The sequence below is a fragment of the Emydura macquarii genome, unplaced genomic scaffold (assembly GCF_026122565.2).
Source record: "Emydura macquarii macquarii isolate MOO-44397 ecotype Brisbane River unplaced genomic scaffold, CSIRO-AGI_Emac_v2 contig_1146, whole genome shotgun sequence".
Taxonomy (NCBI): Eukaryota; Metazoa; Chordata; order Testudines; family Chelidae; genus Emydura; species Emydura macquarii.
In genome coordinates this window covers 7,760,178-7,778,079 of record NW_027131283.1, presented here as the reverse complement: position 1 = coordinate 7,778,079, position 17,902 = coordinate 7,760,178, and the positions used below count along the sequence as shown (strand labels likewise).

The window sequence follows — 17,902 nt, the reverse complement described above, 5'->3', positions numbered from 1 at the left end:
TGTGCCATGCAATCAATTGCAGGATCATGGTCTTAACAACAGGGTTTAATTTAAAAGGGAATCTGCAAATATATATCTTAAAACAGTGCTGGAGTATTTTAAGATATTTAATCATGTGTGTGGAAGTTTCAGAACCTGACTAGTGGATAATTTATGCTCTTCAAATTCTCATACTTTGTCAGAAAGATGCATGCCAAATTAAACTTTATATTTTAAAAACTGGTAACATTTGTTTAGAATTGTTAAAACCTTAAGTGAAAAATAAAAGTATGTATGCTGAAATGTACAAGAAAACTTGTTAAAATGTCATGTAAATACTCAGCACCTTCTTTGCACCTGAAAAAACTCAGAAATCCACTTGCTTTTGCATACTGTACATTTTCTAAGGAACTATTTCAAGATGAAGAACAGGATCAAAACATGCTTTTATGCCTTTTCACAGTGTAGCTATTTGAAATCTAAAAAAAGGTCCTTTGAGATGAAGTAACCAGTTACTATGGCAATTGCCCATATGGATCTCTGCAGTTAAGGAGAAAAGTGCCTTTAACAAGGGCTCAAAGCTTCTAACATCCTCTACTGCGGCCATACACCCTCACACTGCAATGGCAGAAAACTTTTTAAAAGGGTATTGGCCCCAGCCACCCATCCATTTTCTTCTATTAATTCAGAAATCATGAACAAAACAGTGAAGAAGTGGGAAGGTGGGTGGGATATGTGGATCCATATGTGCAACCATCATGAACAACCAACCAGTTGCCATGGTAAGTGGCTTTTTTTTTTTTTAAACTATCAGCTACATTTTGATAGTCATGAAAAAACCTTCCCAGATGCATAAAAGGCTTATAATTTTTTGTCAATTTGTTAAAATGTGAAATTGTCATTTCTATTTTCTACATAGCCACAACTAATGGAGGTTTTAATTAAAATGGTTCAGTAGGCAGTCTTGTATTCTATTGAAGTTTCAGAGGGAATTACTAAACAAGGTTTCCAAAGTATATGCTATGTGGATGTTCATTTAATATTATTTTGTAAGTCTATTACAGGTCCAGCCACACGTGACACTTTAAGCCAGAGGTTAACACCAGCCTAAAGGGTTAAGTATAAATAGTTGTAGGTCTTACCATAAGTTGCAAATGTTCTTCTCTGTTGTTCAAACATGAAATCATTGATGTGTGCTGGTTCTGCATATCCAGAAAGCATATTCCGAGGTGCAGCCATCTGCTGAGTCCTAAATGGGTTTTCTGGCCCAAACTGCATCAACAAAATTAAAAGAAAGCATTTAAAGGTTGTACACTATTCTATCAGAAAATGGTTTCTTGCTAAGTAATCTGTAATCATCTACAACATTCTATAGGGCAGGACTGTGACTTTCAAGAAGGGCAATACATAGTGGCTTTACCTTACTTTCCCTTTATGGCTACTGTAACTAAATATAGGTCAGAGTAATATTGGTACATTATATTAAATACCAATTGAATAAGAATTTCTTAGTGCATCAAGTAATTTTAATAGGGAAGATTCTTTACCTACAGCACTGATGCCAAGGACAATTCAATAACCACATGTGAAACCTCCCATTAAATGGGTAAATAAAGCAAACATACAGAAAAAAATAAGCAAAGGGGGAGGATGGAAGCTAAAACCATAAGGTATCCTTTCTGAAAGTCAAGCCCTAGAGAACTGTCGTAGCAATATAGAAAGTGCCTTGTAAAATTATTTTTTTTTTTTTAAGTGATAAAAAGTAATATTTCAGCAGGATCATCTGCACAACTACAGACAATTCATAGACAAATTAACATTTGTTTCTAAAAAAGATGCAATACTATACAATTTTATATTTGTGTATTGGTTAAATGAAGGATATCATGCTTTACAGAGAGTTTGCACAGGAAAGTTCACAGAACTGGATATAGTGCCTAGTTAGAGCAAAGTGATGAGTTGGGCTGAAAGAGCTGAAATGCAAGAGAAGTTTCTTTAGATCTGCATGACAGATCTTGACTTGGATATTCTGCCCTATCTGAATGGATTTCCATGGAAGTCTATGGGCTCTCAATGTATGGAGAGCAGAATATTCAAATTGAGCTCCACTGTATTGATCAGAAAGGAGGAGAATTTTGCCACCCTCAGAGTAAAAATAACCACCAACATCGATAAGCAGTGAAACATGAATGTTTGCATGGTAGTACATGTATATATAACCGCTGAAGACTGCAGCCATTTGAAGTTTACGATCACACATTTGAGCAGGTCTGACATTCCAACCAGCAAAAGGCAATGGTACACAGAGGACAGAAGCATGTATATGCACACACAAGGTCTATGTTATCAATAAACAAATACCTAAGGAAGCCCATTCTTGACTGGTCAAACAGAATGAAGCACAGGCAAGGCTCATCTAAATACTTATGTATGAGTAAAGGTTAAGTATTCCTCTCCCCATAAATGGCAAGAGCACTAGTTCTGAAACAGTCCACAGCTGTCTCCCAGACCTGTAACATATCACGCTCATAGCACATGGATATTCCTTTCACATTATTCACTCCTCCCCTATTCCCAAGGAGAAATTAGAAACTGAATCTTTTATCTGTATGTACCAAAGTAAGTCTCTCAAGCATCTTAATGTAAAATTGACCACCACAAGTGATGTTACTAGTTTATTATCTTACTAGTTGATTAAACTAGAAACTCTATGGTTGTAACGTTTAAGATACTACACTATCATATCTTACAGAAGCTGCACATTCATGTCTCAGAACAACTGATAAATCTTTTTGATTCTGCTTCATTTTATCTTCGAGAACACAGACTATATTACTTGATGGCTATGTACACCAAAATTGGCTCAAGCTTTACAAAGAATAACTTCCAGTTCTGCGCAGCTGTGATTTCAGGACTATGACAGCTGCACATATTAAAGCTAAGTATATTACATTTTATACGTGTTGCTTATTCCCCAAGGTGCTTTTCTGTGCTGAATACCAATTTCAAGATTAAATGGTTTTTAAATGTCATAAATTTGACACATTTTAGAGTGCAGATAATAGAATTAACCAACCCTCCTCTTCATGGAGAGAAGTTTTTTATTCTCTCCCCGTTACTTAAATTTCTTCTGTTTTTTTTTCCCCATGAGTTTCAAAAGGAGAGAGAATCATTTAATCCATTAGGTGTTATTTGTATACTCAATTCTTAGTCAAACACCATTAAAAGCTTTTAGTGTAGAATTCAAATACAGATCAGCAGAACCGCTTCTCATTCTGTACTTGCTTGCCCATAATGGATCAGGCCATGAATCCACTTTGTATGTTATATTGTCTCCAGCAATAGCTAATACCTGATGCTTCAATGCAAAGCAAAAAAATCCATAAGCCATCAGGCAATTCCACAATAATTACACATGAAGAGAAAAAAAATTCTCTCTTACCCTTGGCAATGAGATTTTAAGCACTGAAGCATAAGATTTGATTACCCTTGTCTTATCTTGAATATTATTAGTCATAAAATTATCCTGTCCTTTGAAGTGGAAAGAATGTAGCCATAATATTTTGATCAGATTCAGAGATGACTTTCACGTATACAGCACCAAACGTACTCAACAGGATTTATGCATGCTAAATGCTTCCCAGGATCAGCCTCTGAGGCTTTATCTCCTGTGGTAGTGGATTCACCAAGTTGACAATAAGCTGTGTAAAGAACTTTACTGGTTCTCAGTTTACTTCCCTATGATAAGATGACGAGCTTATGAAACAGAAGTTAAACAATGAATAATTAATTTTCATTGTCATATTCCATTTTACATTTCCTGTATTCTTAACATTCTTGTTACGGAGACCTATAGCTCTGACCGGTTGTATAATTACAGCGAAGATAAGAAAACTGTGTAGACAGAAATGTATTGCTCCAGTCTCAGAGACTACAATAGCAGTGAACCCTCCGCCTTAATTTTCTTTTCCAAGATGATAAAGCAGTAAAGTTTTCCTGAAGTCACCAGGGACAAGGTAGAGAAAGTATTTAATTCATAGATGCAAATCAAAGTGCAACACATTAAAATATTCTCAGACTAAGTGTAAGGATGACTGCTATGCTCGCTGGCTGAAGTCAAAGCTTTGAACCTGTCCCACATTGGGTTTTCTAAATCAATCATCTATGCAAACCAACAACCATCAATTCAGACAGTACTGTTGTCTATTTGAGCCATTTAAAGTGGAGATTGCCAGCTTTTGTTTAAAATAGTGTCTAGCTCACATGGCTGCACAATAAGTTTTCCAAATGTAAAACTGCAAAATTAATGCAGAGTCGCCTTCTCAATTGGCAGACAGCCTTTGTCTAAATGAGACATTAACTCTGACACTGTATCATAACACTAAGATTTTTCAAATAATTTATAAATAATTTATACATAAATTTAAGATTTAAACATCTATTTGAATCCTTCAGGCAAATAGTTTGTAGGCTACTGAAAAACAGTTAAGATAGAAAATATGTTAAAGTTATTCTGAGGAAGGTTAATTTCAGCCAAAAAGAATTTTGTACACTCACACTACATTCATTTAGAAAAAAAATTATTGAAAACACTTGTGATAAATATCATGAAATGAATACTATTTATATTGGTAATACTGGGTTTTAGTTTTATACCAAACTATACCCATTTTCTCTAACTATAGATTATTCAACTTCTTGTAACTATCACTATTGCTCTGATTAATATTATAAGTGGACATCAAAAGAACTGACAATACACAGGACACTTCAGGATGTTCAGCCAGATAATCTTCTGTGCTGACTTTCTTAACAGCACAATGCTCCAAATTATTTGATTTCCAACTTTTCTAGCTCTATATTATGGGTAGAGAAGAGCTTTTAAGATTCTTCTCTCAGAATAGCTTTAAAATAGTTCAAAGTTACATTACAAATGTATGTGACATCCTCAGGGTACTGGTTTGTGGTATTTTTCAGTTCGCCCAAATTCTTTTCTTTACTTTAAAGTCCAGAAGCTTGAGGCATCCCCTGAATCTAGGGAAAACTTGAGGAACCCTATACATTTATATTTGAAGAGGATAGGCATTGTGATGTCTGAATTTCACATTAGAACAACTATAACATGACATATTCCTTTTAAACCACAAGCATTTCTCAGTGGAATGACAATTTATTTGGCAGAATAAAATTTCTGGTTTAAAAAAAGTTATCTTACCTCTGGTGCAAACATGGTGTCATAAGTGGGATTGTACTGAACTTCCTTGACAGCAGGGTCGAGGTGGATTCCTGTCTCCACATCTTCCTGAAACACAACAAAAGTGCTACTGAAACGTAACCAAAACACCTCTCATATATAACTAATCTAAGATACTGGACACAAATTCGGCAGTTTGGGGCAAAGTGTGTGTGTGTGTGTGTATATATATATTTAAAAAAAAACAAAAAAACACTAAATCAGGAGAAGCTTGGCCAGAACTCTTATTTATCAGTTAGATTAAGAACAAAAGTGTGACAAGTTTTCAATGAAGGCTCAAATTTACCTCTAAAATTTTAAGCGCAATTTACAAAAACAAACGAACCCCCCCGCCCCACCCCATTTTCAAATATTTGCCCCATATACCCATTAGCCTATCAGAGAAAATGCAAAGTATCATGGGAAAAACAAAAGAGCAGTAGCTTGCAAAGTTCTTTAGAAGGTATTTCTGTAGATGCAGGGTTAAAAGGAATTCCCCTCCATTTCCTAATTCCCTTTCACATACACAATTTACAAAAATAGAACCCTATGCCAACTTTCTTCCCCTCCCTGATGCAGATGTCTTTGTAAAGATGTCATTGTATGACAGGGTCCCCTCAAGGTGCAACCTGAAAAACTGGGGGAACGCTGTTTCTTCACTCTCCAGCCTGGGTTGTCTGTCACAATGCCTTGCTAGTGACAAGCAGCAAGCCCCTCCAGGCGCTGTTATTACCTAGCCCAGCTAGATCGCATGAATGTTAATGTGGGTTGCCTCTCATTTTGCGAGGCTGTCAGCAAGCTACACTTTCACAGCCATCTACAGGCAGAGACACACTCAGCTTAGATATATGACACCAGCCAATTATCTCCTCCTCCCCGCGACACACACACGCAGTTTGTCAGAACTGCAGCAAAAGGAATCTATCCCCAAAATTATATTAAGTCCACTCCCCCCTTGTTGTGGGGAAGACATGCAACAAAGTTGAGGAACTGCATCTGAGGAAGTGGGCTGAAGCCCACGAAAGCTTATGCCTGCTGAAATTAAATTAGTTAGTCTTTAAAGTGCTACAGAACTCTTGTTGTTTTTGTCTTACAGATGACCCTTCATGTGGCCAAGCCAGGATGTCCGGAGCCCCCTTCTATCATCTGTTTCAGCTTGCTAGCACAGTCCATGCATGTGATGTGCTGGCAGCTTCCTATTGGTCAAGCAACCCCATTGCAAACATGTATCCACATGTATCCACAGTGAAGCCTCCTAGTAAGCAATCCCTGGTAGTGGAATCTTTCTTTGATGGGCCATTAGCACATTTGCCTTCATTGTTGTACCTGAAAAGCTGGTTTAGGTGGTTCCTATGGTCTAATTACCCATTTACAACAACATTTATAACTTCACATACTACAGTAGCACATCCAATCCAACAGGATATTAATGTTTAGCAGATCAGGACTTTTAAAATAATGCCACATAAGGCACACTTTGTATAGAACATATCATAATTATATGACATTAGTGAATGTGGGGTTTTGGGGGTATTGTTTTCAGACACAGGGTGTCAGAGTCAGGTACCAAGGATCTCTGTTAGTCATTGTCTTCCCCTCAATCCATTTTTACCTCACAGCAGCCAAGGTTTTAAGAAGTGACCAGTGATTTTGGTGTACAGCTTGATATACTTTAACATGGCCCAATTTTCATAGAGTGCTGAGCACCCATCCTCTGAAAATCTGACACCTCAGCCAGGAACCTATATATTGAGGTCCTAAAATCATTTATCATTTTTGTAAATCTTGGCTTCTATCCTCAACTGCACTTTGCACCATCCCTCTAAAATCAGTCAATATTGCTCTTGATCCAGCCAGGTGGCTGGCTAAAAAGAGACTTTTTTTCACTGCCCAACAGGGATGAAGTTATTTTATTTTATATAAGTTCTTATACCATCCTCGTCACTGTCATACCTGAGCACCTTCCAGTAATGCATTAAGCAACACGCCTAGCATATTTCACGTGGCTCATTCTTCATCCTTTCCCCAGAGGAAATGTGTGTATGCAGTGTAGTGTTTTGTTAGGTTTAATTTGTATGCTTACATTAAAAATGTATAGCAATATCTACATATATGAGAAGGGAAGGCAGAGAACTGTGTGTTGCACTGGGGTAGAAGGTGGTGAAGTTTATGATAGTCCTTGATCCCTATGATTTCATTCCACAATCTGGGACCAGCCCCCAAGAAAACTCCATTTTCTTGCACAGACAAGCTTTCCCTTATGCTCCACTGTGCCTGAGAAATGAAGTAATTAATCATGCTCCACATCCTTGGCACTTAGATGATCTTATGTATTCTGGACTCAGGCCATTGCAAACCTGAAGATAAGGACCAAGACCTCAGCCACTTGTGGTAGCCCATGTAGCTGAGGAGATACGCTGTTACGTTTTATACTAGCTAAAGTTTTCTAAGGACTGATGGCTTCGTGCCCAGGTGTACTGCATTGATGTATTCTAGCTAGAACGTGACAAAGGCATGTATACGCAAGGCCAGATATCAACCATGAGGATGGGAGTCTCCTTGTCAACAAGAGATGGTAGAAAGCATTACTTGTTGGATGCCGCTATGCTTCAACCAAAGGAGGATGCACGATAGCTGTAAGCTTCTGTTGAGCTAGGTACAAAATCAAGTACTGAACTCCACTATCCCTGTACGATAAGGATTATGTTATCAATGGACTGCTGAACCAGCCTTTCCTATTAACATTCTTGGCAAGGCCATACCCACAGCCTCCCAAATGGCAAGCCAGTAACTAAAATGTCTAGGAAGCTTATTCATCCAGTGATTTTGATTACTCTGGAGCTCATTCAGGAGTTGGACAATGGGAAGATGCAAGTCAGACACCAGATGAAACACACACATCACTGAACATTCTTCTGCTGCTACTGACGCATATTCTCTCCCACTCTGAAGGCCTGCTAAAATATGGCTACTCCCCTGGGAAATCTACATAGGGATAGTTCTCATGTGTTGAAGGCAGAAAAATATAAATATACTTTTATATACATACCTCCCCCACTTACTTCCTTTAGTTGGGCCAAAAATGAATGTAACATCTATCTTCTCCCCAAACTATAGCAGATTTTTTCCAGTTTAGTTGAGGTCAGTTGGTATCAACCTCACAGCCTTCATACACACCTCTGACTAGAAGCCTGCTCATCCTCCCTCTATTTAAATAGATCACCACAGATTCTGAAAGCCTGTAATTTTTTCACCATAATATCCTGGAACCAGGTCTAGCATGCTCATCTTTAGGACATCTGTGTGGTAGGTGAGCACCCTGGATAGAGCTGCTGTTCAAAGGAAGCATCTTAGACAACAGGCTGACAAAAATGGTAATCACCAGCCATGGAAAGCACTTTCTGCCAAAAGAAAGAAAATAAAAAAACCTCTCTGTGGGTTATTCCAATATGAAGCTTCAGAGTACAACTTTCCACATTTCTACTTTATCCTTTTAACAATTTACCTTTATCTGTCAAAATTAGATAAACTGCCTGGGCTTGGGATCTATATAATCTAAGACCAATTCATTCCTATGCATCATAATAGGTCAAATTCAGTCCTGGCATAAAGAGTGAGAGAAGCAGGTGCCATTATTTTCTTCAGTGAGAATTGCATCTGCTTATATAAGCTGAATATCATCTGGTAAGTATAACTTATCTTTCGGATTCTTGAGCTAAAGGATAAGAAAGTCAAAGTGACAACATAGCTTACTCTACACTTCTAATGCTTTTCATTATGCTTACTTTTTAAGAAAATCAGAAATGAAGTGTTTACTGACAAGTCCTCTACATTCCTGTGGTCCTATGATAACCGAGATCTCTCAAGTTTTACACTTTTGAAAAGACCTGTATATTACCAGCAAAAGTTAGACTGCCCTTAAGAGCTCTACTTAAGTTTTGCAAAATGTCTTATACTTTTTGAATACTTTTTCACTTTTGCCTGATTTGGCTTTATTTTCCTTTATCAAACTGAAATTACGTAGTTTAGCCTTTATAAATGGCAAGTTATTTAACGTGAACTACAAATAGTGTTACTATGGGTGGCATATTGTATTCACACCTGAAATGTGGTCTCTTATCTGACCAAGATGGTGCACTTGGATCAGCTTACTCATCGGCTTGGATGAAGGCACACTGCCAGCAACTCAATCCAAACTGAGATTAGATGGAAGGTCTGGAGAACCAGCCTAAAGAAAGATTTGACAGCAGATCCATCAACTGGGGAGAAGGGTATGTGGGACAGGGGATATACCCATCTTGGCTTTTTTTTTTTTTTTTTTTAAAAGCATGAAACACTGCAACTGTGATCCAGAATCTGCATTGGCATAGTTTATAGGTGCAGTTTAAGATACTGTTTTAAAGCTCTAAAGCCTTAAATGGCCCTGACTGCCTTCAAGATAATTTCTTCACTCTACTTCGTGATTTTATTCTGGGAGAGTGTACACAAGTGGACTTACACCAGTGAACTATAGCAGAATAATTATTCTGGTACAGCTATGCTGGGAAATTTCCCTATGTACTCAAGCCATAAGTGCACATACACCTACAGTGTGTAATTGGTGCAATTATAAGAACAGAAAGAAAAAGCCTACACTGGAATTTTAATTTTCCTTTCTTAAAAAAAAAAAAAAAACCTACCTAATATGAAGTAAGCAAGATTTGCTATTTCAAGCTACAGAAGAACAAGATAGCACATTATATATTTACTTAAAACTGTTAGCTATTCACCAGCATGTAATGCCCACAGGAACTTCTCTTGCTAATTGAACAGCAGGTTCACAATAATGTATTTGCTTACATATTTAAGACTTAAAGGATTGAAAACCTAGTTTTCTAATTCACATGGGGGAGGGGGAAATCAGCATCTGTTTATAAAAGCAATTTAAATAACCTTCTTATAGAATAACTAGGACAATAAAAAATCCAAATTTCCTCATTTTAGAGCATATAGCTAAGACTGTTTAGAAAAAGGTTTACAAGGGACAGAACCAACAATTCAGGAAAGTACTTCTACTGTACTGCCTAATATTGGAATTGTAATACCAAATAGAAAGATTGTCTTTCATTAGACCTGTCTGCTAGAAATAATTCATTCACAATGATTCCATGGCTCCTACTTGAGCAGGCAGTGTTGCAGTCTCAGCCTGACTAACCTCATTCCTCTCATCACAGGACCTTCCCAATTCACTGGCCTAGAATGACTACAGCTACCAGTACATTTGCGAGCGTGAATTTCATATCCCATGCTCTTGACTAGGAACAATATAATGGACATTAATCCATTCATTCAGCCCCACAAAAAGATACAAACAAAGCAACTTCAATAGGACTGTACTAAAACAATTCCCTGAATGGTATTACTTGCACATGAAGATTAGGATTTTTCTCCTACAGCTCTGTGATTTAACGAAGTTTCTTACAACCTTCTCAAATCACACCAAACTAGATATGTTGATAGACCAGCAATCACACTACAAGCATTCCATCTCATTATTTCTTAGATGATGATTAGGATCATTTGTTATTTCTAAGGAAACGTCAACAAACTGATCAGACAAGACTTTTACAGTTGTCTGTGACATTTGCAAACTTATAATTACTTGATATTAAGCTGCAAATTGCTTGTTATTCTTGAAATTATAAGAGTCAAAGAAGCCTAGCCTTATAAAATGACAAGAATCCTTCAGTTCTATTATTTTTATCCCCTTTCTTCTACCTGTTAAGTTGTTCTCTCAGCTGTAGAATGGCATCCAGTGGTTCCCAACCTTTTCGAGTGGAAGCCCCACTAGTTAACACTAAGTAAAACACGTGCCCCACAATCCTCTCCCCACCAGCCATAAACACATAACCCCTATAAACACAATGATAACAACACTAAATTACACAATAATAATAAAATACTCTTACTTGAGTAAAAAGCTAAGTCTACCCTGGCGTAGTCACCACTGCACACCACGTGTGGCCCCGCCTTTTTCCGTTCCTCATGGACTGAGGTTAATGGACATGGGCTTTGGTGGCTTGGCCGGGGCTGCTGCAGGCCCCCACTGATGCAGGGCTGCTCCTTTCTGGCCAGGTGCCGAGCCAGTGCAGGGATGGGGGCGGTTGCTCCTCTGCTCTGGCCAGAGTGGAATATGCGGCTGCTGCTCCACTCTGGCACCGTGGCGCGGAGCTCAGGGGGATAAATGACCTCAATATTACTGAAGCCTCAGGAACCTCCTGTAATCTTTGGTGCCCCCCCAAAAGAGTCATCCGTCCCCATGTTGGGAACCATTGCAATAGATGACATTGTGGTATGGAAGACGATCTTCAGTAGGATGATTATAACAATTCTGGTTCCATTTTACTGTTTGCTGAAGAGTGCTGAGTCATTTGGAAGTCATATATTCCTACACCATGTACGTTCTTTGTATGTGAAAACTGCCGGTCTTTGAAACTGAAGCACATGTTACATTCATTACAGTTCCACATTGCAAGATCTCCAGCATTACTCACCAGTCCATCATGCAAACTATACTTTTGTGCACCAAGTGATAACCAGCCAGTACATTGTTGAAGTGTGCCTGGTTTTCTCTCCATTAGTCCATTTCACTGTTAAGCTATCTATAAAGTAATTTGAAAATGTGTCCATAACTCCTCTTTGTTTCCTTCTAGTGGTCTACTGCAAGCAACATCTATTCTAGATCACATTAGCACATGCACTCTTGGTACAGTAGAACATATGCTCTCAGTACAGTATATTCTGAAATGTACAACATGCAAATCTTGTGTAGACTCTACCCTACACAAAGCAAACTTATAACATTTGGCATTTTGTCAACATATCATGCTTTTAATCTTCACAACACCACTGAGCAAGCAAAAGGGGCATTAAGGGTTACGCAAACTAAGACCACCAACAATTCTCCATCTGTCAGCCACTCTAGACTATGTTCTATGTACAGGATGACTCCTATATAAGTGCCATCTTCCATCATAGAGAAGAGACGTGTCTGGTGAGGCTAGAGCTTCTTCATTCCAGGAGGCTCTAATGGCTGCAGTACACCTTGCTGTCATTAGGGTGACTCCTTCCAGCCCCATCTGAAGTGCTTGCAGCATATGGGCTAAAGATAGCAAAAGAAGTGGGTGCAGGGAAGGGATTCCAGACCTTTGAGATGTTAAATCACATCAGTCTCCCAGAAGCCCCATATACACACCACAGTCCCTTGCTGCTTCTACTCCTGCTTTACTAGCAATGTTATAGCTACACATCAAAAAACACAAACATTACAAACCATGAAAACAATTTGACTATAACTATACATTTATAAAATGCAAATAAGGTACTGTAACTGCTTAATTAAACATCACCCCGACAAAAGAAAGTCTCGAAGAAACTGTCTGTTGGATCTTCCATTCTCTGATGGGTATGAGAGACAGTGACAGAAAAAAAAATCCTCAAAATTAAAACACATAGCCCATGCCCACAAGCATTATTTAGACTTCACTCCCACCAAAATAAGCGAACTTCAGTAAGAACTGCAGGATTGGGCTCATAAATTGACTAAAGAACAGTATCAGATGATAATATTCCACTGGTTTATATTAAGACTTCACAACCTTTTGATCCCATAGAATGTTATAAAAATTCATCTTTAAAATGCCCAGTACAATAATTTGAGCCAAGTTCTGTCATCAGATATTAATGCATGGCTTCCAGCAAATTTGATGAGAGTGATGTATGCACATCTGAAAGCCGAATTTGGCCTGTAAGCAACACCATAATAAGTTCTGGTGTAAACTGTGGGTTGTCTCTATGTTAAAAAAACTGAAGTAAATAGGTCATCTTTCAAACTTCAGACAGACATAAAACTAAAAAAACCCAACTTTTTACACTTTTGCTGCATGGTTTGGTCAATAAAACACAATGTTTTCAGACCCTAGAATAGTTCAACACTTACTAGGCAAGCAACTAACAAGGACAGCCTACTTTGTACAGGATTTATAATTGGCTTTAGTTATCCATTAAAATTAAGATGCAATAAATGGATCAGATGGATCACAAACATAACAGTCCTAAGTGATGTATGCAAGAATTAAGTGATATTCTTGTTCAATGAATTTAAACATTTCCTGCTGAAATTTATATGGTATTTACAGTGAAGTCCAATGCAATAAGGATTCAACCTTGCAGGTTCTGAAGAACAATATAGCAAAACACAACCCCTTGAACAATCCTACTGACTTCATTGGGACTACTCATGTGCTGAATTTTAAGCACATGCCTAAATGCTTTGGTGAATTAGGCTAGCATTCCTTCTCTGCACCTTGCAGTCTCCACAGCCCACAGGTTAGTCTATGTTCCATAAACTCAGATAATTTTTTTAAAAATACAACATTTAAAACTAAGTAAAGTCCTCCTTACATAAGCAATCCCTTAAAATGACTATCCAAGCTTATCACAGTTCCACAAGATCTGTTTAGCAGTTTTCTAGCTCAATAGAGAGAAATGGGAGGGAAGGATATTGAAAGTAAAAGCAGAACACATATGGTCAAAACTCAACCTCAGAAACTAATTTATTCCAGATGGCCAAGGATCAAATTTTAAACACAGAATAGATGAAAATGACTGACATTCATCAGTCAACTGTATATATTCTAAATGGGTTCAGTTTCTACAATATTATTTTAATGCCTATGTGCATCCAAGTCTCATGTTCTTATTTTGAAGCAGTGGTCTCTGCGCACCTGAATAATTCCAAAAGACTGACTGATGGCACCAGAAAAACAGATCTTAAATTCCTGAAATGAAACTATGTGGAATCCTTCAGCTGGTATTCAGTTCTTCCTGATACTAATGTTGGACTAACAAACAGCATGGACTTAGGAGCATAGGTACTACCATACTGAAACAAACCCAAAGTATATCTAGTCCAGTATCCTGCCTCCCTCTGACTGTAGTTAGCATTAGTTTCTTCATAGAAAGATGTGGGATAATATGGTCCCTACAGCAAACCTCACTGTAATCTCCACTAATTAGAGGTTGTCTTAAAAACTGAAGCATGAGGTTTACTATCCCTTGGTCACAACGACTTCGTGGGCCATTGAGGTCCAACTACATGGTGTATGCAAAATATTTCCTTTTATCAGTTTGAATACTCTGAAGAAGCCATGTGTTAAAGATATTTGAAACCAATACAAGACATGAATGTTTGCAAGAGACTTGGGATATTCCATCTATGGCTCGTATTCTGTGACAACAGTCTGGATCACCAAAAAGAAATTACTTAGTGAAGCTGAGGAACTTGTGAATAAAAATGTGTCAACTGACTAGAGCAACAACTTTCACTAAGCGTCTACTATAAAGACCCTGACTACGTCGGCCTCAATCTTCATGCTAATAGGATACATTATGATCAGTTTCCTCGACACCTACTGTTAGGGCTCCTCCCACCCTATCCCCTCTCAGTTCACAGACAAACTTCACTAGAAAGCAACAGTCCAGAGTCCAATCTACAGGCACTCCGTGATGAGTTTATTGGGGGTTACACTGATAAGCTTAAAAGCATAACCATATCCCTCCTTCCCCTTCTTAATAGCCTTAATTATACCTGTAGCTCCCTCCCCCCGACCACCTGTTTAGGATGTCTGGGGGCTTAGCACAACCCCTTTTGTACCCCATGGGAGGGGCAGGAAGGAGTGTCACATCTTGGCCATGGTCAGTCTATGGCCCTATATTTCTATTTCTTTTTAACACCGCCCTTGCTTTCCCAGCTGGTTGCTTGGTCTAGCTTTAGTGTCGGTCTTAAAAAGGAGTCAGAGTTTTCCCTCATTTATGCATTCATATATCACACCTTCACTACACCTTAAAACATTACAACTACATCTCTTATTTTTCCACAGTAATAAAAAACCCATCTAATTGCAGACAGGCAAAAGGAACACACTAAGGCCTTATCTACACTAGGAAGTTTTGTGGACAAAAGCTTTTTTTTAATCACCGGTTTAACTACCATTGACAAAACTTTCAACTGTAGGCAGGGCTTATGTCTTTGTGTTTTGCTAACATATGTATCTCAAAGACTTTAGCTTTCAGGCAGGCACACAGGCCCCCAAAACAGGCCCAGAATACCATCTCAGGCAAGTATGCAGGCCTAAATACTTACACAAACTTAAATTATACACTTATACCCTAACACCTACTAGCCTGAGGACTAAGTCTTTAACCCAGATGAAAACTACATAAGCCACTATACCTCCTTTCTCCCAAAGTCATACTTTATTTTAATTACCATAGCTCTTCTCCCCACCAATAGATCAATTCATTCACACACATTTAAAAAAAAAAAATCAGTGCCAACACTCTTCAATTCTGAAATATGCATCCTCCCCAGTTAACTTCTGGGCACCCACCAATGAATGAATTCTAGATTCCTGTCTCCCAATAAATAAGTTGTGGGCTTTCCCTCTCCCCAAATAAATTAAATCTGTCCGCACTTGAACAATAACTGAAAAATAGGGCCCTTATATGCAAAAAAGACATATTTGCTACGTTAAACATTTTGATGACCATTTCATACTCCTATATGAAAATGTATAAAACACTTTAATAGCCCACTTTACGGTATATTTTATTTCTGAATTTTTCAAGAGGTCACTCCTACCATTTTTCCTTTTAAATAACAATCTTCAATAAGCTTTAAGACTTAGATGGATATGTTTTATACACTGGTACTTAAATTACAATTTCAGTTCTATTTACTAAGAGTAACTTAAAGCACAGAAGTCAGCAGTATGTGGAAGAGCTACTAAAAATAAACTAAAGGATGAATTATTTCAAATAATAGTTACAATTCATTAGTGTGATTGGCCCTATGAAAATGTCAATTTGAAATCAAAAGGGACTATGTAGATTTATGATGCAGTTCAAAAGCAAAGACCTTGCTCTCTTTCAAATCAGCTAAGAGCTACTTATTTTGGAGTAACATCTTTCAGCTGTACTTGTGATAAAAGTATACAAAAAGGAGTGTATAATTAGTGCACTAGGTGTCTGATAATTACAAACATCAAAAAAGCTAGAACTAGCAACTAAATTTTCCTATTGTAGATAGTTAAGAATATATTCAACTTTTAATACATATGCATGTTTGAAGTCTCTGCCACTGCATAAAGATTAAAAAGCTAAACTAATCAAGAAGCAACAACAGTTATTAAACTAGAAGCCAGACACTAAACTACTCAAGCCTTATATTTTTTATTCTTTAGTCCCAATGAACTAGTGGCTTATTATTAAATAAGTGGTGCATGGCTCCAGTTCAGATCACAGGACAGCAGTACTCCCACCAGGTGCCACCCTTCCCTTTCACAGAGCCAGATCTCCCATCCAAGTTCACCTTTGCAATTCATGGCCAGTATGTTACTGCAGCCACTGCCTACACCAGCTAGGACAACTGTAGTGTAGGGTCAAGCCAGTAGTTTCTTGACTTTCTTCCTCAGTCAACTTGCTGCTCCTTCAACACAGTAATGCCAGAATCATTGTACCATACACTCAAGCCTCATTTTTTTTAATCTTGCAAATAAAATTGCTCAGATTTGGTTAGAACTGTCTGCCTCCATGGGATAAGAGTATGTGCTAAAGGAGACAATGCCAAGTCTTCTCTGCTTGAGGTTAGGCCAGGGTCAATCCTTGATGTACTGCAGGTTTTGGAAGCACTTTCGGCATCAATTTGTGCTTAAGACCTACATCCTTCCCAGATGATGAAAGCATGCAGGAAAGAACTGGGTACATTGTTAGTACAAATTACCAATACCTCCTTGAAAGAGGATAAGGTGCCTGTTTCAGTGAAAAAAGCACAAGTACATCCTGCACTCAAGAAATCTTTCCAGTATAGAAAGTTAGAAACATATCTTAAGAACCATAAAGGTGAACCAATGCAGTCTTGTCTTTCTCAGCTTGCAAAATGAAATCATGCCTCTGCTGCTCATAGCTTTGCCAAGAAGTACTAGAGTGCAATTTATAAAGCACTGGTCCATCTTCCCTGTTGCTATTCACTGCAGGGTAATCAGCAGTTAAGAGTGTCAAGAATTATGTCAATTTCATCCTACGGCTACCTGGGAAAGCTATGGGTAAAACAAATACTAAAGATAATAGAAATACATATACACCAAAAACAAACAAAACAGTGTAAAGGATAGAACAGCAGGGACCTGTATCAAATTAAAATTTTGGAGTCAATCCTCTAAATTAGGGCTTGAAACAATTATATATCTAATAGGCAAGGAGATGCCTACAATTTGAAGTGTGTAAACAAAATGTGTGTGTGGGGGGAAAGGGGGAGGGAAGGAGGAGGAGGAGAGAAGAGGACAGCATCCCATAGGTCTTAGTGTAACACTCTGGCATTAATGATCCACAGCCACGACATTGCTGAACAGATCAATCGTAGATGGAAGACTGAGTCCGGGCGTCGGGGAGGTGGGGGGGAAATCAGGAACAGCATATCACATTAATCCCTCCCAGACATCCTTTCCCCGCCTGGCTGCGGAGAGCGAGGATAACACCAGAGTATCTATCACACTTCGGCCACGCGGATTCTCCTCTCCCCGCCGTCCCCCAGTATTCCCTACGCACATTTCACACTGTAGTAGGCACCTTCTCCCCTTGCAGAGGAGAGAG

The 17,902-nt window shown here is 38.3% G+C and overlaps 1 protein-coding gene across 1 annotated transcript in view; it reads right to left on the bottom strand.

Moving 5' to 3' along the window:
• Positions 1 to 17,902, bottom strand: part of CDC40 (cell division cycle 40) — a 56,328-nt gene that overhangs the window by 35,941 nt on the left and 2,485 nt on the right. The window contains exons 3-4 of the mRNA XM_067546585.1: positions 5,195 to 5,281; positions 1,122 to 1,251 (exon numbers count right to left, since the gene is read on the bottom strand). Of these exons, the coding sequence (XP_067402686.1) occupies positions 1,122 to 1,251; positions 5,195 to 5,281 (217 nt within the window). The remainder of the gene's footprint in view (positions 1 to 1,121; positions 1,252 to 5,194; positions 5,282 to 17,902) is intronic.